This window comes from Rhinolophus sinicus, chromosome 16 (assembly GCF_057876585.1).
Source record: "Rhinolophus sinicus isolate RSI-liver-muscle chromosome 16, RSI-T2T, whole genome shotgun sequence".
Taxonomy (NCBI): Eukaryota; Metazoa; Chordata; class Mammalia; order Chiroptera; family Rhinolophidae; genus Rhinolophus; species Rhinolophus sinicus.
Window position 1 is genome coordinate 19,471,631 of NC_142516.1, and position 27,880 is coordinate 19,499,510.

Sequence of the window (27,880 nt, forward strand, 5' to 3'; positions counted from 1 at the left end):
AATCTGACTAATAAAGAAGAATTATCTTTGCCCTATGCTTTAATTTACTTCTATTAAATTAGCCAAAGATTGATTTCACTATTTTTGCAATCATACTCACTGTTGTATCTTATTGAGCTCTGAATTGGTGAAGACATTAAATCTTAGGAAATATGCTACTGTCAGTTTATAGTTTTGTTTGTTTGTTGTTGATTTTTAGTACATGAGTGTTTGATTTCTGACAAGATATAAAACTTCACATTCACTCATCTCCTATTGAGATCTATCCTAACCCAAATTCTGCCTTGTATTGGTATCTGAATTATTTATAATTTGTTTTCAAAGATAGGGACTAAGGTTTGCAGTACTTTTGTGGACCACGCAGTGTCTGGCTCTTGTTTAGGAATATTAGCCTTTATATATGCTGTACCCTCTACCTGCATGTATTATTTTGTACCTTTATGATGGCCTAGTGATCAATAACCATTATTAATTAGGGTTTTTAGTGTATTTGTGTATTTTTTGTTTTATTTTTATGTGTCTCATCTATTTTTATGAATTTGAGCATTTGTGGCAGTCGTAAGTGGCTGCAAATATCCCTTTGGTAAATTTTTATTATTGTGAAGGAAGGGATTACTGATTATTGGTCTTATATCAGAACTGACTCCAAATTTCCCTCAGGTTATTATTCAAAGCATTAAAAACATAAATTTACAACAGAAAAAGAAGTGGTAGATAATACTCATATGTTCTGACGAGTACCATTTACAAAGTCTTTATTTCATATTAACCTATATAAACTATACTAAAAAGAATTAAGATGAAATGTAAAATTAAAATATCTTTAACATTTTCTGTGGACAAAATAATCATAATAACTAGTACAATGTACAATAATGCATAATAGTTTTCTAAGCTTTTACATTTCTTCTCTTTCCTTTGATCTTACCAGAGACAAGATAGGGATTGTTATCCTTATTTTCAGATGGAAAAACCGAGTGTTAGAGATTTTCTTTTTCTCTCTTAGGCGTACATAGTTAGTGACAAAGGTAAAAGTAAATAAAGGTCTTTGGCTTTTAGTCCAGTGCTCTCTGCTTTATACCTGTTTCAAAGTAGAGGCTACTTGATGTATCAGTGTTGTTGTCTTGCAAAACATCAGTCCCTTTCTTACATGCTTTAGGCTCTGGATGGCCAGAATATCTATAATGCATGCTGCACTCTGCGTATTGACTTCTCCAAGCTCACCAGCCTTAATGTGAAATATAATAATGACAAAAGCAGAGACTTCACTCGCTTAGACCTTCCTACTGGTGATGGCCATCCATCCCTTGAACCCCCTATGGCTGCTGCTTTTGGTGAGTAGTTCTGTTTTGGGTCACAAAGCAAGTTTTCTGAAGTTAAAAGTTTCATTCATTAATCCATGTTATGTCAGTTAGCCTTTTTCTTCTTGGATTCTCTCAGGATTCTCTAAAGAAAGGCAAGACTCATAGAACAAAATGTGTCCATTAATTCTTAATATTAGTAGATTCTATTAGTTGGCAAAACAAGTGAATACCTGAAATTAAAAGTTACAAATTTATTTTCTAACATGAATATTACTCATTCTTTATAAACCGTGCAACCATTTGCTTCAAATCAGTAGTCTTTTACATATTAATACTGGTTTAAATATGTTGGCTTATAGCCAACAGAATATTGGCATAAGTGCTCTTGAGAGAAATACTTTTTCCTTTTTAAGTAGTGATATTTTAAAACAAGGGCCTAAATTAATGGCATATTTTCATTTATTCATTTATTATTTTGTTTTTTAAATATCAGAACTTCCATCTTTACCTTTAGTTTATGTGAAGTTGCAATTTTGCATTAATAAAACTAGTCTTCTGAATTCTCTCTGCAAATGTCACTTCAAGTGACATTTTATTCTTTTATTTAAAACTAGTTCTCAATATTTTTATACTTTTTAAATAAACCTTTATAGAAAGGAAAAAGCAGTGGATGGCCCAGTGGATATATCAATAAGTAAATGTATAGTACTTTTTGGTTTTGCAGTTCTCAAAAGTGTGGTTTTATGTTTAGATAAAATATTAAATTTTTCTACCCTTTGTGATTGACTCGTCTTTCCCAAATGACACCAATAAAAATACTTTAAGTAGTATTTAGTCAATCTTCATTTTATAGGTGAGAAAAAAGTATCCTTAGCCAAATGGTTGTCCAAAATTTTCTGGAAGATAGTTTGTAACTTTAAAGTAAAAGTTTATTGCTGTTTATAACTGAAAAAATTAAGTGAACTATTCAGTTCACTTTCCTAAAATGGTTAAAGTTTCTGTTTTGGTCTGACCAAATTTTTGTGTTTTATATTTGTTATCAGCCCTTACTTACATGTCTGATTTTGCAGAGCCAAAGGTCTTTGTAAATACATTTCGATAACACATGATAGAAATCGAGTCTATTATTCAGGGTTGCCAAAACTTGACTAACAAATGCAGAACTGTAGTTACTCCAGTAATTGAATATATACTGTTGATGTAATTAATGTGTTCTGCATTGTGGGAGGAGGACATTTAAAAAATACAATTAAGAATTTTGGTTTCTGAATATATCAGAGTGTTAACATCCTTTTTTATTGTATTAATAAATCCTTAGTCATTGCAAAGTTTTGTCTACATCCTAAGATAAGTGATTCATCAGAGAACAAAATGGTTTTTGTGTATTGTATGAAACTTTACTCTGCCTCTCATTAATATTTGACACAGTTTGCTATTCCCTCCTTTTTTTCTCTTGGCTTCTGGAACACCACACTTTCCTCACTTTTTTCCCACCTCATTGGCTGTTCTTTCTCTCTTTTAAAGGTTTCCATTTAAAGTTCCTAGAGTTAAGTTGTAAACAAACAAGCACTCTGTCCCTATTTTTAGTGATACATGTTATACCTATAGATAAGCTTGTATAACATGTAAATGTATTTTTAATACCCATGTAATTACCACCCAGGTTAAGAAATAAAATATTTACACATACTGAAGAAGCATTCTTTGTACCCTTCTCATTGATTGTGCTCCCACTCTCCCAGTGATAACCAGTCTCAAATTTTATGATAATCATTCTTTTGCTTTTCAGCTTTTTCTTTCTGTTTTTTTTTAACCACTCATTATGGGGCCCTAAGTGTAATTTTAAAAAATTTTCTCCTATATTTAGAACTTTATGTAAATTAGAATCATGCTATTTATTTTCTTTTGTGACTTGTGATTCATTCATATTCATATATGTGGCTGTTCTGTGTTCATTCTCAGTACTGTCAAGTGTATAGATTCCCATTGTGTGAATATACCACAGTTTGTTTATCTATTCTACTGTTGATACATTTGGGTTATTTTAATTTGAGGCCATTATGAAAAATGCTGCTATGAAATTTTCCTGATTACCAATGTGGTTGAACACATTTTTATTTATTGTCCGTTCTTCCTTATGAATTTTCTGTTCAACTCTTTTGCCTATTTTTGTGTTTGGTTTCTTGCATTTTCTTGTTTATTTCTAGGAATTCTTTATCCCAGACACTAGTCCTTTGTTGGTTATATGTGTTTCTCCCAGTCTTGGCTTCATGGTATTTTTATGTAGTCAAATTTATTTGGCATTTGTTTCCTTTGTGTTTTTTGTGTCTTGTTTAAGAAATCCTTTACCCTGGCATTATAAAGATACTACTTATATTCTAAAGTTTATAGTATTTTAGTAACTTTGTTTTAAAATAATTTAAGTTGCAATGTGAATGAAGGATATAAAGAATTCCCTTATATCCTTCATTCATATTCCCCAATTAACATCATGCCACATTTACTTTATCGTGTGTGTGTGTGTGTGTGTGTGTGTGTGTGTGTGTGTGTGTGTGTGTAGGTAGTTCCCCCACTCCCAATCACTGGAGACTAAGTTGCAGGCATGATGCCCCTTTACTTCTAAATGTTCATTGTGTGTTTTCTAAGAACAAGGACATTCTAACCTAAATATAGTTCAGTTATCAAATCAGGAAATTAACACTCATACAATAATGTTATCTAATCCATAGACCTTTTTAATTTTTGCCAGTTGTGAAAATAATGTTCTTTATAAGAGAATTTTCTTTTTCTGGTAAAGATCCAAACCAGTATCAGGCTAGTTTGTCATGTCTCTTTAGAGCCCTTTAATTTAGAACATTTCTTCATTCTTTGTCTTTCATGATGTTGCATTTTTTAAGAGTTCAGGTTGAGTATTATATAGAATGTTTCTCAATACGAGTTTTTTGGCTGAAATGATGTTGTGTCTTTCTCAGTTTATTACATCAGGAGACACATAATGGCAGTTTATCCTATTCCTGGTGATAGTAACTTTGATCATATGGGGGAGGAAGACACTTTACCCTCAGGATTCTTTTGGCTGGTCTATTAATTAAGTATGCATGAGACGGATTAACAAGAGAAAATAACCAAATTTAATTACATACATACACATGGGAACCCCACATACATGAGAGAGTCAGAGACCCCACATATATGGAGGTTCAAAGACAAAGGGCAAATGAGGTATGTGTGACATTTTGAGCTAAGGGTGAGGTATGGTGCCTTGGTACTTCAGAGGGGATGAAGGTCATTGCAGGGTGATAAGAATAGTAGATGTTTAGTAATTAGTAGTTTGCCCTGCCCTATAGATGGGTCATAAAAACTTATTTCTGGTGATAACTCTTATCATGGGCAAGGCCTCTAATTTAAATTCTTCTAGGTAGTTAAACGGGGGCAGAAGTTTCTCTTGCGCCCATAGGATCTCGTTGCCTTTAGCTCAAAATAGTGTGCATACCAGAGAGGTACATCTTGGGGTGACTCATTCTGAACCCCTACAGTCACTTATTAAAGTGGTTTCTGCCAAGTTTCTTCAAGTAAAGTTATTGTTTTTCTAATTAATTTTTAGGCAGATGCGTTGAGACTATATAAATATCCTTTTCCTTATCACTTTTCACCTTTTAGTTTTAGCATTCATTGCTGAAATTACTTGTTATTCTGATGGTTGCCATATTGGTGGATTGCAATAATTTCTTTCTACATTTATTAGTTGAGATTTTATTATACAGGACTTTTTTCTTAACACCATTCCATTCATTCATTCATTTTGTATAAATGTAACATATAACATTGTGTGAATTTAAGGTATACAACCTACATCTATATATTATATGATTGCAGATATAGCCATATTTAATCACATTACATAATTATAGCATAATATTGTTGTCTATATTCACTATAATGTGTATTAGATCTCAATGACTTACTACTCATTGTATTTATTTATGTCAGTATGGATTCCTACTTTATAAGTCAAAATTTTGTGCTGTTATTTTTCAACTTATGCTCTAACTGTCCCAGATTTGGGCAGTGGAAGCTCTTTCACACTGGCTTCTATGGAATTTGAAGTGTCCCCATCATTGTTTGAACTCGTCCTTATTTTCTGGCAGAAGATATTTCAGATTTTTACCCTCCCTGACTTAACACTGCAAAATGAGCCCTGATTCCTTTTAGTGGAAAATGGTATTTGGAAATCAATATGTAGGCATTAGATGTGGTCATTGCTAATAGGATGTCATTGTTTGTACACACTAGGAGGATATATGCTTCATAAATATATTTTTCTTTGTATGTTTGTTTAAAAACCACAAATTTTAACCGATACCTCCAATTCCAATCCAGCACCCTTTTTCATATTGGTAACTTTTTTCTTCAAGAATGAAAACTCTAGTTTCCATTAGCCTCAACACATTTACTTACTTGCTCAATCCTATAATAACTTAAAAAGTAGTTTCAGATTTCTTAACACATACCATTAGAACTTCAGTTAATATTTGCTTAAGTTGTTTTCTATGCATTGTTCCATTGGTGTGTCTTTCCTTTCTCATTACCTCATCTCAATATCTGATAGAGTAAATCTTTTTACCTTATTCTTCAAAAGTATCTTGACAGTTTTGACCATTTTACACATGAACTTTAGGATCAGCTTGACAAGTCCTCTAAAAAAAAAAAGCTTATGGGGTTTTGATTGGATTACATTGACTTTATAAATCACTTAGAAGATAATTGACATCTCCAATGGAGTCTTCCAGTCTTTGAACGTTGTACATCTCTCCATTCACTTGGATATTCCTTAATGTCTTTCAGTAACATTTGGTGACTTTTCTCCATAAAGGTTTGCATGTTTTGTTAGATTTATTACTAAGAACCATACTTTTAAGATTCTAATTCTAGAACTATTGTTACTGATCTGTGTAACCTTGGGCAAATTGCTTAACTGCTCTGCACTTTTATTTCTTCATATGTGGAATGAGCATAATAGTAGTGTTTAACTGGCAGAGTTGTGATGAACATTAAATGTGCTGATGTACATAGAGTTTAGAATGGTGCATGGCAGAGTGCAATGTAAGTGTTAGCTTATAATGTCATTGTTGTTTTGTTTTTTAACTGTTGCAAATATAGAAATGTAGTGTTTCTTGATTTCATTTTCAGCATCCTTGATAAACTAATTTTATATTCATTTCTTTTCTAAACTGTTAATTTCTTTTTCTTTGGTAAGATGCACTTCTAAAATTTATATAGAAATGGAAAAAGAAAGTAGAGTGTTAAAAGGAATTACATTTTTTTAAATTCCAAAACTTAATATAAAGCTGCAGTAATCAAGCCAGTTTGGTAATGTAAAAAGGATAGGTATGGAATCTAGAATTAGATCTACACATATGTAGTCAGATGATTTTCAACAAAATTGCCAATGTAAAATTTAGTAGGAAAAGGGAACTCTTTCAACAAGTAGGTTTTGGAGAGGTGGATATCCATATTAGAAAAAAAAAAAAAAACATTGATCTTTATCTCACACCATATTAACAGATGGACTTGAAATGGATCTTAGACCTCTGTGTAAAACTAAAACTTGGAGAAGAAAACATGGGAGAAAATCTTTGCAACCTGAGGATATGATATGCAAAGGTTTCTTAGATAGAACACAAAAGGCACAACTGTAAAAGGAAATAATTTATATATTGTACATCAAAATTTAAGTTTTACTCCTTCAAATATACTATCAAGAAAACCAAAAGGCAAGCTACAGACTTGAAGGAAAATATTTGCAACACATATATTAGACAAATTCATCATATCACATTACACTCTTATAGCTCAATAATAAAACAAGAAACCAATAAAAAATGGGCAGAATATTTGAAGCATTACTTTACAAAGCACATGAAAATATGCTCAACATCTCTAGTCACCAGGGAGATGGAAATGAAAATCACAGTGTTACTACATGCTCATCAGAATGACTAAAATTAAAAAGGCTTCCTTTACAAGGATGTAGGCCATCTTTCACTAGCATATTGTGTTGGTGACAATGTAAAATTTAGGTATAACCAGTTTGGAAAAGAGCTTGGCAGTTTCTTAAAAAGTTAAACGTGTACCTACAATATGGCTTGGTCATTCCATCCAGTCATTTATCCAAAATAAATGAAAGTTATGTTCACACAAACATGTGTGCACAAATGTTCATAGTAATTTTATTTGTGATGACCAAAATCTAGACATACTCTATTATAGGTCGATGGATAAACAAAAAGTTCATCTATGTGATGATGAAATACCATTCAGCAATAGAAAGGAATAAATTGATAAGAACCACAGGATAATCCTGAATGAAAAGCCAGACCAAAAAAATGTATGATCTGTTTATATGTAATTCTGTTAAATTCAAACTAATCTATAGTGATAGAAAGCAGGTCAATGGGGACAGAGAGCAGGTTGCTTGAGGACAGGGTTTGGAGAGAGATGGATTGCAAAAGGGACAAAAGGAAATTTTTGAGGTGATGGAAATATTTGTTATCTTGATTGTAATAGTTTCGCATGTTTTAGATATACATCAGAACTCTTCAGTATCTTTTATATATGTATAGTTTATTGTGTGTATACTGGCAAAGAAAAATAAGTCATGTCTTTTCAGTCTAATGCTGACAACCCTCCAAAGGTTCCCATTCCTTTCAGAGTAAATGCCCACATCTGTCTATATTGGATTACCAGGGCCTTATCCACTCCAATTTTACTTTTTGACATATCTCCTTTGATGCTCCCTCTGCATACCAAACTGACTTCCCTCCTGTTTCTAGAACATGTTAGGTATGTACCCATCTCCATCCAGATTGTAGCACCAGTTATTCCCTCTTCCTGGAGTGCTTTTTCCATATACCCTCAGATTTTAGATTTTGTTCATGCTGTCTTCTTTGACCTATGCTGACCAGCCCTCCCTCAGTATTCTGATTCTCCTGATATATATACATATGCATATATATATATACACACACACACACACGTATATCTATGTGTGTGTGTATGTGTGTGTGTGTGTATACATATATATAGTATTTTCACCTTCTTATTTATGCAGTTAACTCATTTACTGTGTTTATTGTTTATTCTGTTTTCATCACTAGAATTAAGGTTTACCAGGGTAGGTTTTTAAGGTTACTGATATTTGTGCCTGACATAAAATAGGCACTCAAAAAATATTTGTTGAATTAATGTTTATTATTCTGATTTTCCCACTGCTGTTTTTGAAGTTTAACTCTGTTTTGTATTTTCATATAGGATTTTTAACTTTCATACTTATTTTAACCAAAATCTAAAGTTAATTGATAGCATATCCTTTCCTTACATAACACAAGAACTTCAGGACACTTTAACTCCTTTACCATCTTTTTAAATCTACTCCAAATTCGTGATATTGTTATGTTTTAATATTTATTTTATTTTAACTTGGCAATTTATTAGTACTGCTTTATACAATCAGTATTCATTTAGATTAAACCATATATAACTCCATAGGCATTTCATTCCTTCTTTCCACCTAGGATCACTTACGTTCTGCCTGAAGAACATCTTTTAGTATTCACTGAGGGAAATTTGTGGTAACATATTTGAAGTTATTTGTCAAAAACAGCCTGTATTGGGCAGCTGGGTGGCTCAGTTGGTTAGAGCGTGAGCTCTCAACAACAAGGTTGCCGGTTCAATTCCCACCTGGGATGCTGGGTTGTGCCCCCTGTAACTAAAGATTGAAAACTGCAACTGGACTTGGAGCTGAGCTGCGCCCTCCACAACTAGATTGAACGGCAACGACTTGGAGCTGATGGGCCCTGGAGAAACACACTGTTCCCCAATATTCCCCAATGAAATTTATTGGAAAGAAAAAGTATTGTCGATTTTAAAAGATATTTTTGTTGAACATGGAATTCCAGGTTGATAGCTATTTTTCGTTCAATATGTTAAATCATTCCACAATATTCTGGTTTTCATTGTTGCTCTTAGAAAGCCAGCTGTCAACCTGACTATTGCTCTTTTCTTACTGGCTGTTCTTTATTTTCTTCATCTTTGATGTTTTGTAGTTTCGGTATGATTTGTTCTGATTGGAGCTTATTGGGCTTCTGATTGGAGCTTATTGGGATTGTCCCTTTTTTTGGTTCTAAAAATTAGCTTTTCATATATTTATTCTTCCCACTAGTTCTTTTTTTACCTTCTGGAACTTTGATTAGACCTGTTACACCCTCTTACTGTATTCTGAGTGTCTCAAACTATCATAGTTTCTATATCTTTATCTCAGTTGCGTTCTGAGTAATTTCTTAGAGCCTAACTTTTATTTCATTAACAGTATCTTTGCTTTTGTCTAATCTGTTGTTAAACTTTTCTGGTAATTTTAGATTTTAATTATATTTCTATAAATTTTATTTGGTCCTTGTTTTATTTTTTTTCTAATTTATTTTGGGGAACAGTGTGTTTCTCCAGGGCCCATCAGTTCCAAGTTATTGTCCTTCAATGCAGTTGTGGAGGGTACAGCTCAGCTCCAAGTTCAGCCGTCGTTTTCAGTCTTTGTTGCAGGGGGCACAGCCCACCATCCCATGGACAGGAATTGAATGGGCAACCTTGTTGTTGAGAGCTCTCACTCTAACCAACTGAGTCATCTGGCCGCTCAGCAGCTGCTCATTGTCTTCAATCTAGTTGTGGAGGGCACAGCTCACTGGCCCATGTGGTAATCGAACCAGAAATGCTGTTGTTCAGAGCTTGCGCTCTAACCAACTGAGCCATCCAGCCGCCTCTATTTGGTCCTTGTTTTAAAAGTGTCTCCTCCCCTACAGATATTTTTCAGCATGTTTTTTATTTCTTTAGATATACTGTTTAAATCTTCATCTAATAATTCCAGTATCTGAAATCTTTGCAGTTGTGTTTCTGCAGTAAGATTTTTCTTTGCTTTTTTTTTTAATGAGTTACTTAGTTTGCTTGGAGAATTAATTTGTGAATTTTTGGGGTGGTATGTTTCTCCAGAGAGAATTTGCTTCTCTGCAATATTAAAGCACTATGTTTGGGGCCATTTCTATCTAAATCTACAGCTCATTAATTTTCCTCTGGACCTTAAGAAATAATGAATTTGGGCTGCAAATTTGCATGAGAGCTTGCTTTTGGTTAGAACTTTCCAGGAAGGTTTTTATTCCTTCTCTGCTAGATATGTAGGTAACTTTCCTTGAAGTCTTCTGAGGGTAGGAAGAGAAGGTAAATGGGATAGGTTATTTCAGGCTTACACTCTGGATGAATATTGTGAAATTCTCCTATTAACTTCTTCCTTGGGTTAACCCTGGAATGTGTATCTTGTCCACTACCCCATGGGGCTGACTAAACCACAGCTCAGCTTCACAGAGTTAGTTTTTTGGCCTGGTTATTTCTTATCATCTTGTCAACTGTTAGATTTTTTTTTTTTTGAAGGTCTTTTTACTCTTTCATTAGGCATTTTCTGCTGTAAGGTTGGTGTATATTATTTAGTCTGCTGCTATACCCACATTTAAAAAAAACATAATTGTGCTATATTTTTTATAGTATACATTCTTTATAATATTTTAAATGGTTCTGCATTTTGTCTAGTGACTCTGTAATTTATTTACTCTCCAATTTGGACATTAAGCTTGTTTCTTTGGGGTTTTGCTATGATAAATAACACTGATAAACTGATTTCATAGGTTAAAATGTTATCTATTAATTTGCATTGCTTTAATTGCTGTTGTGGTGGTATATTTTCCAAATGTAAAATATCTATTCTTAGTCATTCAGGTCTTAAACCTTTTTTCTTAAAGGTTTATATAATCTTTTTTCAAAAGATACTAACCCATTGTCTAACAGGTTACTTTGCTAAAATGTTTGTTTCTGCTTATGTGAGTGTAGATTTATGGAAACTTTATAAATGATTCTTTTGTCAAATTTTAACAAATGTTCTTGTTAATCATCATATTATATTTGGAAGCAGTTATTTAAAATTTGGGTCTGGTAATCGCTTGCCAGTTCTTCTATTTATCACTATTTCATGTTCTGTGACAGTTATCTCAAAATTTTTCATTATTTCCATAAAACCTGCTGCTAGTCTGCCTCCTTCCTCATAGCGATCTGTATTAGTCTCTTTGTTGTGTTTAAAAAGTACCTCCCTTGCCCTCTCCCCAAATCTCAGTGGTTTCCAGCAATTAACATTTATTTCTCTCACAGCACTGACTGCTTAGGCAGCTGTGAATCTGCTTTTGCCGTTAATTCATATGTCTTTGGCCAGGGCTGAAGATGTCACTGCACTTGAGACATGGCATTCTTATGGCAGAAAGTAAAAAATGAGAGATCTGCTGTAAACCAACAATGCCTCTTAAGGCTTCTGTATAGATGCTGCATGTCTGTGTGTGTATTCCTGTGACATCATTAAATGCAGTGAGAATTGCATAGAAATGTATGTTCCTCCCATAGGAGGCACTGCAAGTCACCTGACTGGCCAGAGATATATGGAAAGGGCAAGTGAATACTTGTCAACAATAATACAATCAACCAGGGCCGGCCCGGTGACTCAGGAGGTTAGAGCTCCATGCTCCTAACTCCGAAGGCTGTCGGTTCGATTCCCACGTGGGCCAGTGGCCTCTCAACCACAAGGTTGCCGGTTCGATTCCTCAAGTCCCGCAAAGGATGGTGGGCAGTGCCCCCTGCAACTAAGATTGAACACGCCACCTCGAGCTGAGCTGCCTTCCAGATGGCCCAGTTGGTTGGAGCATGGGCTCTCAACCACAAGGTTGCCTGTTCGACTCCCGCAAGGGATGGGGGGCTGCGCCCCCTGCAACTAGCAACGGCAACTGGACCTGGAGCTGAGCTGCACCCTCCACAACTAAGACTGAAAGGACAACAACTTGAAGCTGAACGGCACCCTCCACAACTAAGATTGAAAGGACAACAACTTGACTTGGGAAAAAAAAAAGTCCTGGAAATAATACAATCAACCATATCTCTTCCTATGATTAACTTCCCACCGTAAATTTTTTATAATTACTCATTTGCATATTGAAGATTTGTTATGTCTTCCCTTGTGCCTTAAGTATAAAAATAAATCATTGTACCCATATTCTCCAGACTACTTGAATGTAAGTTAAGTTAAGACAGATTCTTGTCTGCTTTGTTCAGTGCTTCCTTAGCACTAAAAGAATGACTGGCTCATAGTATGCTTTCAGTAACTATTTGTTTCCTTTATTTCATCAGTTATTCTGTCAGTTATTCTTTTGTATCTTCAATTCTCTTGCTAACTTTATCCCTGAAGTCTCTTAATGACTATATTTTCTTGAATTATTTAAATAAATTGCAGCTGTATATTTAACAAACTCTGTTACATAGTTCTCTTTAATGAAGAGAATAAACTAATGAGCTTTTGACTCCTCCAGAAAATACAGCCTACATACTTCTTCCTATAAATACACTCATCACTCTATCACTAAAAAAAAAATCCTTTGTCCCTTTGACTCTTACAATCTGACTTCTTGCTATTACCCTAAAACTATTCTTTACCTTTTACGTTTCTCATTCTCTTTGACCTCTATTAACCCCTCCCCCCCAAAAAAAAACTCTGTTCCTCTAGCTCCTGAACGATTAGAATTCACTTTTTATTTCTATTTCCAAGGCTATTCTGTTTTCACTTTTCCTTAGAATGTTCTTCCTTCATCTACCCTTTAAGTGTATTAATACACCCAGGCTCTATTTTTCACTCTCCTCATTTCTTGTCTTGTGCCCTTTTTAGTGAAGCTCTCATTCATATGGCTTTTATGTAGAAATAAATATAAATTTGTGTCTTATAATAGTTATTCTGAGTTTGCCCCTTTGTAGGCATTTCCATGTGAATGTTTTACCATTACCTCCCCCTTGACATGTCCAAAACCAAATTGTTTTCCTGCTAGTACTGACTCCTCCATTTGAACTAACTCCTGTTTTTGTTGATAGTCACCAGGCTTCTAAAAGGAAAGGGGAAAATGCCAGCATTTGTTCAGCATCTAGTATATACTAAACACTGTGATTTTTAATTACGTATTGTCTAGCTCAAGTTTTACCCCCTGAGAAACTTTCTTCGAATAATCACAGTGAATCTTCTGGGGTCCCTTCTTCTTAGACTACGTGCAGTACATTTGTGTTTAAATCACTAGATCCTCAGCATACAAGTCTCCTGTAATTCATACTTTTAGTTTGTAAACCTCTCGAAGGCAAGAATTTTAATTTCATATTTCCTTTTTATGAGCACCATACCCCATAGGTACAGTACAATTTAATAAGTATTTGATGATTTTCACATAGAAACAATGCTCTAAATAAGGGCATTAACAATGCCCTAGAAACAATGCTCTAAATAAGAATCTTAACCTAAAGAACAAAACTAAATAACTAATAACTCAAAACTGAATAACAGCTAACTGTACTCTTGAACCTTGAACCCAATTGAAAGGGATTAGCCTCTGGAAATGCCAAGAGGCTCTTACGTATTAAGGATCACAATATGTAAGGTGAACAAATTTTTACTTCATAACAGAATCTCTTTATCAATATTACACCCTCATATAGCCATTTTATTTGTTTTGATGACCATATTTATAGATGGTAGTATATTTATTTTAGCTTCTCTTTCCCCCATTAGGTGCACCAGGTATAATTTCCTCACCGTATGCAGGGGCTGCTGGATTTGCTCCAGGCATTGGATTTCAAGGTACAGGTGACTCCTTTAAAGTTGAATTTAAAATGATTTTTGTGATGTTCTATATTTTCTAGGAACTTATAAAGATGAAAAATATTACCATATTGGAAGGATTTACAACAAAAGTATTATGTGTGTCAACCATAAAAGTGGTTTGATTATATGATACACAGCTTCCTTTATTTACAAATAATTCTATAAAATCTGTGTCTGATGGTAATACTTATTATATAGCTCTTTACAAAGTTACAAAATGCTTTTCAAATACAGAATGTCCTGCGTTCTGCATGTATACAATCACCTGTTTTAGGTATACAACTCTGATTTTTTAGTGAATTTATAGAGTTGTGCAGCCATTTACCACAGTCCAGTTTAGAACATGCTCCACAACCACTTTACATGTATATTTGTGACTTCTGTTCAAGGACTTTTTAAAAATATATATCGGGTTTTATGGGAGAAGTCAATCTGAAAATTACATCTACTTTGTAGAAATGTGCTACAGTATATCTATTTCAAGAAACAAGGGAGTGCTTGTAGTTGATAGACCCTCTGAGAAGCCTAATGGCTTTTAAGACCAGTGAATTCAGTTGCTCCACAAAGTACTATATAAATAATAGAATACTGAGAATGATGTCAAAAAATAAGGAACTTGACTTCCAGATAGACTCTGTAGGGCAAAAAAAATAGGTCTTTGATAACCTTATGGTAATTTTGACACATTTTCTTCTATATTTTTGCTTTTTTCTTCATTTATCTACTTACATTATATAAGTGTTGTACGGTAATTCTCCAGATAACTAGAATATGAAATGCTTTTGGTATTTTTAAAAGGTATATCAGTCCCAGCTGTTCCTGGAGCTCTTGGTCCGCTCACACTCACCTCCTCTGCTGTCACTGGAAGGATGGCCATTCCTGGGGCTGGTGGTATACCAGGAAATTCTGTTCTGCTTGTCACCAATCTCAATCCTGATGTGAGTTGAAGAGTATTATAAAGTCTTTCAGGAAGAGGTCTATAGTAGCTTCTGATCTAGTGTTGTATTCCAATAAAAACATTCAAGTTTGTTGTAAGCATTTTTATTAAAATTCATCACTAGTATATATAGATGAGCATATAAAATAAATACTTTAAACAAAGTCAACTGTCATTACTAGTAAATTTATTTAAAATTTTTACTTAGTCAGATACTTATACTTTGTATTATTCTTTTCAGTTTATCACACCACATGGGCTTTTTATCCTATTTGGTAAGTTGTTTTTTGCTGTTTTTAATATTATCTGTGATGTGGATTGAACACCTTTCATCATTCAGTAATATTTATTGACTATCTTTATGTGCCATGTAGTGTGTTCGACACTGAGGATAGAGTCGCAAAGTAATTACAATTACAATAAAATTTTATAAAAAGGGAAATAGTTATTGTAATGGAAGTATATAGGTGGGAGAACTAACCTTACTGAGAGAATCACCGATGATGTACCAAGAGAAATGACAGTTAAGTTGACTTACGAAAAATGAGAAACCGTTAGCCACACAGAAAAGGGAGGGCAAATGTCCTTTCACAGGTACTACGTAGGAGAGAGAGAGAGAGACAGGTGGATAGGAACAACATCATGAATAGCTTTGTAAGCTAAATTACAGAGCTTGGTTTTAACCTATGAACAGTGGGAAACCATTGAATAGTTTTCAGCAGGAGAGAGGCAAAATGAGATACAGGTTTTACAAATAAATCTCCAAACTTTCTAATAGTGTTCCTCTCTCAGTTTAAAAAAAAAAAAAGCATGTACTCCTAATTTATATATGATTAATTATTAATAAACTTCATCCATCTTTTACTATATTCATTATGTGTAGTGTAATATGTACAAATATATGGGCAATGAAATAAGCAATATTTGATATTTTAAAGATTTTTATTAGTGAAACTTTGTATAAAAACTATTAACATTGAGTGAGAAATATGGTTTAATCTGTGTCATTATTTTCAGAAATCCTTTTGTTTTGATTCAGTATTCCAAGGTCTGATTCTAAATTCACTTTAGTACTTGATCTTAATGGTTGTCATAATTGAAAAAGATACCTCATAAAAATGTGTAACATAAATAGAAGTGTTTCATTGTTGTTGTACCTAATTACAATACTGATGTTTCCATCTAAACCACTAATTTTTGTTGTGCTTTACTTCGAAAAGTTCCCTTTTTCCTCATTACATTAGTTGGTCTTGAAAATTGTTGCATTAGAATATTTTTAACAAATGGGGTTAAAGCTCATTTTCATTTGGAAGAATTTTTAATACAACAGAAAATTGTTTCAGATTTTTTGAATGGGTAATAGGCATTTTTGAGGTATAATTTATAGCCACACGATTTACCTGCTTGAAGTACACAACTCCAGGATGGTTAGTAAATTTATGGAGTTGTGCAGCCATTATTACCCAAGTCCAATTTTAGAACATTTCCATCACCCCACAGAGATCCTTTATGCTCATTTGCAATAACCATAAAAGTTTTTATTCATGGCACATTTCTGTAATTTTCGGTAACAAAATCATGTATTAATGATACATTTTCATATGTCTCTTTAATAGCAAAACCACATGTCTTTCTAAAAGTAATTAATTTCTCATTCATTTAAAAAAAATACCACGTTCAGCTTGAAGGCCAAATTGTGTTCTTATAAAAATAATACGTTATTTCAGCCACTTGTCACTTCTGAAAAGGACAGCAAATTTGGAATACTTGTCTTGTTGTTTTAAATTCTAAAAGTACCATTCATCTCTGCATTCAGTTGCTCTTCTGTGCTTGCCCACAAGATAACCAGCACTCCTTTGTGTGCCTTGAAGATTTTCATAGTCATTCTCTCATTGCATTACAAAATATGGTAATGATGCTACTACTTATAAGGGTCTTATTTTTGTAATATTGGTGATACCCTGTAGCATATAAACTGCAATATATTTTAATACACTGGATGAAAAAAATCAGGATGCTCTTTATATTATAGACACTTCTGCCTATAATTTTATCTATGTATTAAAAATTAGTAAAATGTAGTTTTTCATACTGGTTTTATATAAACAAATCAGTGTAAAGAAGAGTTTGATTCTTTTTCTCCCATACTCCAGTGAACCATTTTGCCTCTCCTTTGGGATGTGGTGCCCACTGTGAGGAACACTAGTGGAGAAAAATTGAATGTAATGAGCTCAGCAGGAGGCTGTTACAATAGTCCAGATAGATGTTAAACGATGTTGATAGCTTTGATAGTAATGAGGATGGGAAGAAGTGGACAAATGTGAGAGATACTTAGGCCATAGAATCAATGGGTGCCAGTGATTGATTGGATATATGAGTTTAAGGAAAGGAAGTCCAAACATGAATCCAGGTGTCTGGAGTATGTATGATAGTAACACTTATCAGTAGTCTGTGGTCACTGTAAGTGGGAAGGGGAAAAGATTTGGAACATAGAAGAGTTACATATTTGGGAGCATATGTATGAAATGCCCAGGGAATATATGTAATCTGAGAAAAGAAGCCTTTAAGTGTATTAGTAAAATTAATTAAATATTACATAGTTGGACATTAAAAATTGTTTTGTTTTGTCTTTTTAATTAGGAGTATATGGTGATGTACATCGAGTGAAGATTATGTTTAATAAGAAAGAGAATGCTTTGGTTCAGATGGCAGATGCAAATCAAGCTCAGCTAGGTACTAATGACTAATAATGATAACCTCTCCCTTTTATACAGGAATCTTCCTATAAAGTAAACAAACTTACAACTAGTAGGAATATACTTTTACTGAAGAGTGCCTCTTTATGCTAACATCTTTATTATTTGGACCTCTTGTATTTTAAGATTAAACATATTTATTACTCTTTGAAGTCTGAAGTTCATTATCTACTTGAACATATTGATATTTAGAGCTTTGACTGTATGGTTTTTTTTTTAAGTTTAAACTAATAAACATCACTTACTCTCTTTTACCTTGTTTGTTTGTTTACTTGTTTGTTTTCCTTCCAAATTAAGTTTTCTAGAACCATTGCATGGCATAAAAGTTTAGGCAAACTTCATAATGACGGTCCAAAGTGTCATTCCATGACCACACTGTTCATTGTTATAGTGGCTATTAAAATACTTCTACTGAGATACTTTATAAAAAATACTTTGCCTGAGATTAAACTAATTTATTCAGTAATCATTTTCTGAGCACTTATGTTCCAGGGACTCTGGAACTTCCTGGCACTATGCTAGGAAGACAGTTATTTTTTGTTTGATTATTTTTCTTTCATTATGGTAAAATAAATCATTTAATACATTTCTACATATAAGAGTTTTTTAATTTAAAACCATTTGAACCCTCAAACTGACAATATAATTTTAAATGACTAAATAAAAGAATTTATAATTTAGACACATTTTAGAGAGACTCTGTCTTAATTCCCAAACTTCTCGTTTTCTTCCTATGCACCAGCAATGAACCATCTGAGCGGTCAGAGACTTTATGGAAAAGTGCTTCGTGCTACACTGTCCAAACATCAGACAGTTCAGCTTCCTCGAGAGGGACAAGAAGACCAAGGTCTGACTAAGGATTTTAGTAACAGTCCTTTGCATCGCTTTAAAAAGCCTGGCTCTAAAAACTTCCAGAATATTTTTCCGCCGTCAGCCACTCTGCATCTTTCCAACATCCCGTATGTACCTAATTAGATATTATTCATTAGATATTATTAATTTAGATAATTAATAACCTACAGTATATGTTTTAGGAGAGGCAAAAACTCTGAAATTATTCTAAAGCAGTTGTCTTATTATTAACTAATTTCTTGTGAGATGATTCATTTGCCATTATGTCTTAAGGTTATATCTCCAGTCATACACTGCAAAAGTAAAAGATAACAGTTTTTTAAAAAAAATTTTCCAAATAGAGAATTAGCAGCTAGTGTTCAGTTATAAAAGGGCATAAAAATAAATTTATGCAGAAATATTCCATTGGCACATACTTGTTCATCCCTTTGTATAGAAGTAAAGATAAGTAACCAACATAGCAAAATCAAATAATTTATGTATCTAAGAATTTGATAAAAAAAGAATTCTTTATTTTTTATCTATAAGCTTCAAAGCCCTATATAAGTTATTTATTTAATAGTTAAAAATGAGTTTTGTTTTTTTTTGTAGCCACTGTGTATTAACCATTGTTGTAACAGACTTGTTCTTTAGCCATCTTCACACTCCGGGATCAACAGACTACAGCCCATGGGCCAAAACCATTTGTTTTTGTATGGCCTATGAACTAAGATTGATTTTCATATTTTCAAATAGTTGGGGGAAAAGCAAAAGAAAAATTTTTTTTGGTTTGAGAAAATTATACTAAATTTCAAATTTCACAACCCATAAATAAAATTTCATGGAGTATAACTATACTCATTCATTTATGTATTATTATCTATGGCTAAAACAGTAAAGCTGAAGAGTTGCAACAGAAACTGTATGGTCTTCAAACCTAAAATATTTACTGTGTGGACCTTGATAGATAACATCTGGCAATCCCTGTTCTAATTCTTGAAATCCTTGACCTACAAAGATGGCAATTTTGTATAACTTAATCTAATACATGAAGCAGGATAAGCTTTGGGAAGGGAGAGGTAAAAGCTGTGGGGTATGGTTGTACGTGCACATGTGTGTGGAAATTTAAAGACTGAGGGAATGGAGAATGGTAAAGTGCTGGAACACTATTGAGAATGAGAGATGGAGATGAATAGGTATAGAAAATAATTCCTCAAAACAGTGTTGAATACTCGGTCCCAGCTAGTCCCCAGTTAGGCTACATGGAGAAACCTTAAATCTGAATTGGACAGTGGCTCAAACCTCATGCCAGCCAGGAAACTAGAAAAGCCACTTAAGAAAAATCTAGATTATGTGGATCTAGAAATTTAGCAGCTCATCACTACAGAGTCAGGTAGAGGGGCAACATATTTAGGTAACTGAGGCAGGCTCCTGTCATTGTTACCTTCTTAAATACAATACATTATCCAGGAGCTGGTCTCAGTTGCAGCATACACAGGACATGCAGGTAGAAGAGAAAGGGGCATTAATATTTTTTGAGCCATCTACGGAGTTCTGGCACTGTGATGGTGTTTTACATGTATTACCTCATTAAATCTCCCTATTAATCTTTTTTTTAAATTGTGATAAAATATACACAGCATAAAATTTATCATCGTAGCCATTTTTGAGTGTGCAGTTCAGTGTACATGCACGTTAAGTACATCCATATTATGCAGCCATCACCTTTATCCATCTGTAGATCTTTGTCATCATCCCAAACCGGAACTCTGTACCCATTAAACAATAACCCCATTTCCCTCCAACCACCAGTCCCTGATAACCTCTACAATAGTCCCCCTTTATCCACGGGGGATATGTTTTAAGGCCCCCAGTGAATGCCTGAAACCATGGATAATACCGAACTCTATGTATCGTATGTTTTTCCTATGCATACATAATACCTTGATAAAGTTTAATTTAAAAATTGGCACAGTAAGAGATTAACAACAATAACAATAAAAATAGTATAATTATAATGATACACTGTAATAAAAGTTATGTGAATGTGGTCTCTCTTAAGTCAAGAATTTTTACCTTTTCACTTAAAAGAAGCACTTGACGGCTTCTCTTTGGCATATCTAAATTGCCAGCATCATTCCTCTTGTACTTTGGGGCCCTTATTCAGTAAGATAAGGGAGACTTGAGCGCAAGCACTGCGATACTGTGGCAGTGATCTGAACGCTGAGAAAGGTTACTAATGGCAATAGGCTGGTAGCGTATACAGTGTGGATACTCTGGGTAAAGGGGTGATCCATGTTCCAGGAGCGATGGAGCAGGATGGCAGGAAATTTTATCACACTACTTAGAAGGGCGTTCAATTTAAAACTTACAAATTGTTTATTTCTGGAATTTTCCATTCAATATTTTCAAACCACCTATAGCTGAAGTCTCAGAAAGCGAACCTGCGGATAAGGGGGGACTACTGTATTCTGCTTTTTGTGCCTGTCAGTGTATTCATAATAACGTTTGAAGTAAGGTCATGAGTTTCATTTTATCAATGAAACTGAGAGGCTCAGGTTAAGTAACTTACTTAAACTTTCATACCAAATGAATGAAAAATAGAATGAATGCTGAGCTGTCTCCCTGCAGAGCTAATTAATGTTCTTCTGTACCGTCCTTGCTGGCAGTTGTGAGATAAGAAAGAATCTACTTTTAGTCAGTTGACTCTCGTGTGATAGACCACTATATTAGCTACTGCTGCATAACTGAGGCAGGCTCCTGTCGTTACCTTCTTTACCTACATTTTCCTGCTCTTTATATACCTGCCCACATCTTTTGCAAAAGATTTGAGATAAAATTCCATTGTTTGAGGACATGTGTGTGTCAGCCTCGAACCTCTTCCAGGGCAGTTCCAAATCATGTGTTCATGCATGGCTTTATTTTCTTTGAAATGTCAGATACTCTAGAGATTTGATGATTGCAAGGTCATCCTTGCTTCATTAGGGTTGTTGGTTGACTCTCTCTGTGATGTTTTCACAGCCCTTCTGTTACAATGGATGATCTGAAGAACCTTTTCACAGAAGCTGGATGTTCAGTGAAGGCTTTTAAATTCTTTCAGTAAGTCCCTGCTTTCAAGAAATACATTAGCTTTATTTAATATGGTGTGCAAATTTTTAAGATAGTTCGATGAAGTCTTCTAGGGTTGGGGAGGAGGTTTATAGGCACAATTAATTCTGTACACTTTTTATATTTCTTATACCATTTTCAGGAAAGATCGCAAAATGGCCCTTATTCAGTTGGGATCTGTGGAAGAAGCAATCCAGGCCCTCATTGAGCTTCATAACCATGACCTTGGAGAAAATCACCACCTCAGAGTTTCCTTCTCAAAATCTACAATCTGAGCTTTCTGTGAATTTTTCTGCTGAGACTGGACCATAATTTCAGTAAAATGTTCAGACATAGACTGAAGCAGCTCAAGACCAATTCTGCCTCTTACAAAAATAATTCTTTCTGAGTTTGATATTCAAGAATATTCAAAAAAATTAAGAGATGTTCTCTCCCCCCCACCCACCCCCACCCCGCCAATATGTGATCAAAGGTTTGTTTTTTCTTTTTACCATAGTTTCTATGAAAATAATCTTCAGGAAAAAAAAATCAGGAAAAATTGTTTTCATTAATTTAATTCGCCATATTGAATTGGATTTCAAGAGTACAGACTTTTAGTTTGGGTACAGATCAGCCTTATACATTTCTAAACTCCTTTGTACTTTAAAAAATTTAAACATACAGACTTTTTAAATTACTTGATGTAAGTAATTTAAATTCCTTACAACTAAGTTTTTAACTTTATGATTCAAAACTTTGATTCGACCCCCCCCATAGGAAATTATGTTCACTTATAAATTATATCAATTATTTGGCATATATTGATAGCTATTTTACATAAACAAATTGGGTTATATTAGAAGCAGATTTATAAACCTGCATATTTTCTTTCAATGGTTTCTTTTTCTTCACTGTAAGACACTCCTTTGAATATTGCATATCTTTAACTTTTTAAGACTATTTGGAGAAATTAAGTGTCTCAACTGACCCCAAGGAAATTAAGTGGAATACAACCGGGATCTATTAAGGTGTCAGAATAATTAATAATTTTATTAGGAAAGATCATGTTTTAAATTTCAAAATGACAATTATTTGCTGAGTAAAATAATCTTGGAAAATTAAAAAAATAATTGTACTTATAAACTAATTTTTTACAATTGTTTTCAGAAAAAAGTTTACAGTCTTAAGGAAAATATTCAGGTCTATCATGGTTTGACAGATTTTTTAAAGTTATTTTTGGTATGGTCTTCTTTTAGAAAAAAATTAATCTCAAGGGTTTTTTGTACCACTATAATCTGTAATACTTATTCAGAATTACTGTGTATTTACTTAATTTCTTATTATGTGCCTTATTATGTGCTTATGATATGATAGGTTAGAGTTTTATCTAAGTATCTTGGAAAGATATATTGTGGGCTTGGTGAGGATTTGTTTTTTCTTGCCCTGTTTTGGTAAGGATTTTAAAGTTTTTTTCATTGCAATTTTAAGTGGTTTTCAATAAGTAATAGTTTTTATTCAAATTTATGGTGCTTTGGTGCAGAGATTGGGTGGGGAAAGGTAAATGGTTTGGGGAATAACTCAGTGCACACCTGTAGGCCTCTTTACATTGTGACCAACAGCGGTCATTGCCAGGTATAGCAACCAATTTGGGGCTATGAAATGCAATCTTAGTTTCTGGATCTTGTGTAATCTTTATCATCCATTAGAATTTGTCTCAGGATTACTTGTGTTTTTTGAGAACTTGCTATCCTATTAATGTAACTTCATTACTTAGCGCCCACATATATGGAATATGAGAAGGTGGGCTTCTCATACTCTGTCACTCTCATTTTGGTTGAATGTAAGAGTACATGTTAATGTTGCTTCAGTGATTGTATAATGTAAAATTGTTTCTTTTTAATGAGAAACTGTGCTTTTGTTAATTATTCCCTTAATGCTTGATCACATTTTTTTAAAAGAAGAGTTTGTCAAAAGGAACATTTTTGTCCACCCCTTTTACACTTCTCAGATTCGCAGAGTGGCTCATTCACCTTTTAAAAGAATATCTCAATCTCTTTGCTACATATATTTCAGCCATTAATTTGAACACGGGAAGGTTTCTACAAAAGAAATTCTACTAGAAATCAGAGACTATAAAAGATATGATAGGTTGTTAAAAAGCAGAATTCACTCAATACTGCCCAACAGTTAGTGGTGGAATAGATAGAAAGAAGGACACAACAGTGAGACCTTCCAAGTTAGCATTGGCTGAATTGATAGGAATAATCATTTATCAAGTTGTTTTTTCACTTAGCAAAACACGGAGTAAGGAGGAGGAAAAATTTTTTCTTTGAGAAACTTTCCAAAATTTGCTTCTGTTTTCCTTCCATAAAGGCACTATTACAATTTTCAGTGGCATGTTAAATTGGATTATTTCATTTTACTTTGAGTTAAGAATCACTGTGTAATTTTAAGTCATGATTCTCACAACATTCAGTGTAAGTGTAGCAGGAAGGAGATCATGATGGTGTTGAATGTAATTTTAAAGTAGAGCATGGCCTTTAAATCTGAGAAAGAACATTTGAATCCTTTTCAGGGATTTGTGTATGTGTGTGTATAGATAAGTGTGTATATATATACATACACTCTTCTAATGTTGTACATACATATGCACATTACATACATTTTAATTTATTGACAAAATCAAATTAAGATTTGGAAAAGTGAGCTATTCTTATTTAAAATAGTGTGCTTCATACCATCAATTTGTGTCTAAAATTAGCTGTAGCATATGGATGTTGTCCATACTGGGCTATTTGCTGTTTGAATTCTAGAGGTCTACAGTATTTGTGTTGGCATAGTTTCTGTAAAAAGAGTTTAAAATACCAGGGCAGTTGAAAAACTAGATCTTTGTATTTTTGTTCTGCATTGTGTTTATTAGACGTAACTTCTAAGCAATGTTATTGCTGTTGAGCTGTCATGCTATTCTATTTTTGTTTATTTACTTTATTTTAAGGAGTATTGTCTCATCACTTTTGGAGGTGTCTTGACATTTACACAGAGTATATATATTCAGGACTTTAAAAAAATAGCAGTACATGTTTAACAGTAGCAATTTATGCCAAAAAGTTTTACTTTGAGATTTAAATAACTTGCAGAGCCGTAAGATGTGTTTTGTGTGAGATACAAATAGAAAAATGACCCAGTATCTTTAATTGATGACTTATTGGAGAGTATCAGAATTACCCAATAGCACCTACAGAATGCCATAAATCCTTTAAGACTAAATATTGCAATCATTTGTTTGTTTCTGACTTTGTTGTTCAAAGTTGCAGAGCTCACAGTGTTTTAGAGACATATTTCTACCTGCCTAATTCCTATGGGAGTGGAGCAGTGCCTTCTTTGGCTCCACCTCGGATGGTGATCACAGGTTCTGCTGCAGTTGATTAGAAGTAACACTCATAAATATCTCTGTTGTTTCATATTGACTTTCCAAAGCTTCCGTGTCATTAGGCGGCAAAGTTCCTATATACATTGAGTATATATATTGTCATGTAATTTCTCTTCTGTTCCCACTGAATATTTTTGGACAAAAGATGACAAGCTCAAAAATTTGCGTTCCCCCCAATGCGTCACTTAAAAAACCCTAAGTTTGCCAAACTACTAGCCTATCTCCTAGAAAAACCTAATGTGTACTGCTATTTTTAAACCCGAAAGACAGCATGACTATGCGTAAAAGCATTTTTCTTAGCCTTTCCTTTGTCTTGATCTGTTGTTAACAAGAATAAAACTGCCAGACTTAAAATATTCTACTGTTGTGCTAAAAGAAAAACAATTTAGATTGCACAAAACTTTTCTTTTAGAGAAAATATAACCCAGATGTCTTTTAAAAGAGCTGTGTTGTTATTTACAAGACTACTTGCAGTCTTTTTTCAGAGAAAACTCTAACAGCTTATTGTTAATGGTTTAAAAAATAGAAAATTACTAAAATATTAGTTTTTGGGGTTTTATAGAGGGAGGAAAACAAAACGGGACCAAAGTTTATGTGCCTTCTTCATTAGTCGTAATTGACCTTTTCTTCCTGTTCGAGACTAAGGTAGAATCAGTATTCTGGTTTTCAGGAAATACGTACTATATAGTTTTAAAAGAATGTTATCCCACAGACTATTCATACGAGCAAAGAATGGTAACTGTGTAAATGAAGTCTCAGTTACGCCTTTGCCTGTATCACATGATACACGCTATAGCATTGTGCAGGTGCGAGAACAGAGCCCTTCTGGATCTCTGGTAGTCACCTTAGTTTTTGTAACCTGAGGCATATGTTCCAGAGAACAGGGATATTTGTCTGGTCCAGTGACCTTGGTGATCATAGTCATGATTGAAAGCTGCTTATGGCAAGCTTAATTCAGCACTGTAAACAGATTTTTGTTCTTGTGTTATTTTCAATTCTTGAATCTATGTAGTAGTTGTAATAACAAATATTTAAATAGCTATTTTTGATGTCATACTCTGGCCTTTCCCCCCCCCTTACCATTATTAACCCAGATATTTTAAAAATTCATCCCACATCCAGAAAGTACTAATTATAAAGATTGCTGACCAAGCAAAGTTTTGCATCAAAATGTCACCTCATTGCTCTGACCAAAGACTGACACCTGGTTTTAACTCCTCTATTAAGCATTTTTTTCTCAAGCTCCTTTCTGAAAGAAGACCCACTGCAAAGCGGCCTTTACTTTCTATTTCCTATTGGTGAATAGACTACTTAAGAGAAAATGGGAGTTTAACTGTGAACAGAATGGATTAGAATGACAAGGGTTTGATGGGCATTTTCAGTACTGTATTTAAGAAAAAAAAAAATAGCACAGCTAGGAGCCTCTGACATTGTCTCATGCTTTACATGGTCTGTTCATTAAATTCCCTTTTTCAGTTTATAAGAATGTTCATCTAACAGAAGAAGATGCTGTAAATATTTGTAACATTTTTTTTAACCAGGCCAAAAAAGGAAAAAAAAAAGAAAGGTTTTGGGGAACAAGTTAACATATAAAGTGGTTTTATATAAAACATCAATTGTCTTGTATATTTTGATAAGCAACAGTACCAGCTTTCATTTGTAACACAGTTTGTGGCATTGGAAAAAAAGGCTTCTGTGATTGTTGAAGTGAATTATGTTATAAATGCAAAGAGAAGATAAAATATTAAAAAACCTTTTCTAAATGCGTAGTGCATGGTTACTTCAAACTTCTGTATACTACAGTATATTCCATTTTCGTTCAGTTTGTATATTTGCTGTCTATTACTTGATATCGCTAATCTCTTTTCCTAACAAATACAGCATTGTAGCATGCCTTTTAATAAATGTCATGACATCTGTACTCTCTTAAAATTTTTCTGTGTTCTTGTCTGTACTTTGGGTTTCCCCTTGTCTTTCCTGTAATTCTAATGATGTCATATTTTCTTTTATGTTTCCATAGCCATCCATCTAAACTTGTTGTAGTTAAAGAATAACAACCATATATTTATACAACTTTAAAAACTGAAAAAAACTCTAGTCTACTAACCACCTTTTTTTTTTGTTAGTTTCAGGTGTACAAAACAATGTAATAGACATTTATACCCCTCACAAAGTGATAACCCCCTCCCCCAATCTACTACCCCTCTGACATTGTATATAGCTGTTACAGTTCATTGACCATCTATTCCCCACGCTGTACTCCACATCCTGTGACTATATCTATATTAAATTATAGTTGACATTCATTGTTCTTCAGCTTTAGGTGTACGGCACAGTGGTCAGGCATCTACACCATCCCTGAAGTGGTCTCCCTAGTAAGACAAGTGTCCATCGAATAAACCACCTCTTTTTTTTTTAAAATTTTTTATATTTTACGTGTGTTTTTCCAGGACCTATCAGCTTTAAGTCAAGTAGTTGTCTCAAACTAGTTGTGGAGGACGCAGCTCACAGTGGCCCATGTGGGGATCGAACCAGCAACCTTGTTAAGAGCAGCACGCTCTTACCAACTGAACTAACCGGCCACCCCCAAACCACCTCTTTTTAAATTAAGGAAAAATTTTCATTTTGAGGCACAAACTGCCTTTCTTATAGTCCTATAATGTAACTTCTTCTGTAGTACTCCTTTAGTACAAGTACACGTTGGCACACTTGGCGTGAGTTTCTCTCTCTTTCTCTCAACACACGCACTCACACGATACA

At 33.8% G+C, this 27,880-nt stretch overlaps 1 protein-coding gene across 7 annotated transcripts in view; it reads left to right on the forward strand.

Moving 5' to 3' along the window:
* The window catches only part of PTBP3 (polypyrimidine tract binding protein 3), a 99,894-nt gene extending 72,842 nt beyond the window's left edge, over nt 1-27,052 (forward strand). For all 7 annotated transcript variants that reach the window (XM_019749546.3, XM_019749547.3, XM_019749548.3 and 4 more), the window contains 8 exons: nt 1,160-1,334; nt 13,987-14,055; nt 14,878-15,017; nt 15,258-15,291; nt 17,657-17,749; nt 18,515-18,731; nt 21,625-21,702; nt 21,854-27,052. In XM_019749546.3, the coding sequence (XP_019605105.3) occupies nt 1,160-1,334; nt 13,987-14,055; nt 14,878-15,017; nt 15,258-15,291; nt 17,657-17,749; nt 18,515-18,731; nt 21,625-21,702; nt 21,854-21,986 (939 nt within the window). In that variant the 3' untranslated portion in view covers nt 21,987-27,052. The remainder of the gene's footprint in view (nt 1-1,159; nt 1,335-13,986; nt 14,056-14,877; nt 15,018-15,257; nt 15,292-17,656; nt 17,750-18,514; nt 18,732-21,624; nt 21,703-21,853) is intronic.
* The last annotated feature ends 828 nt before the right edge of the window (nt 27,053-27,880 follow it).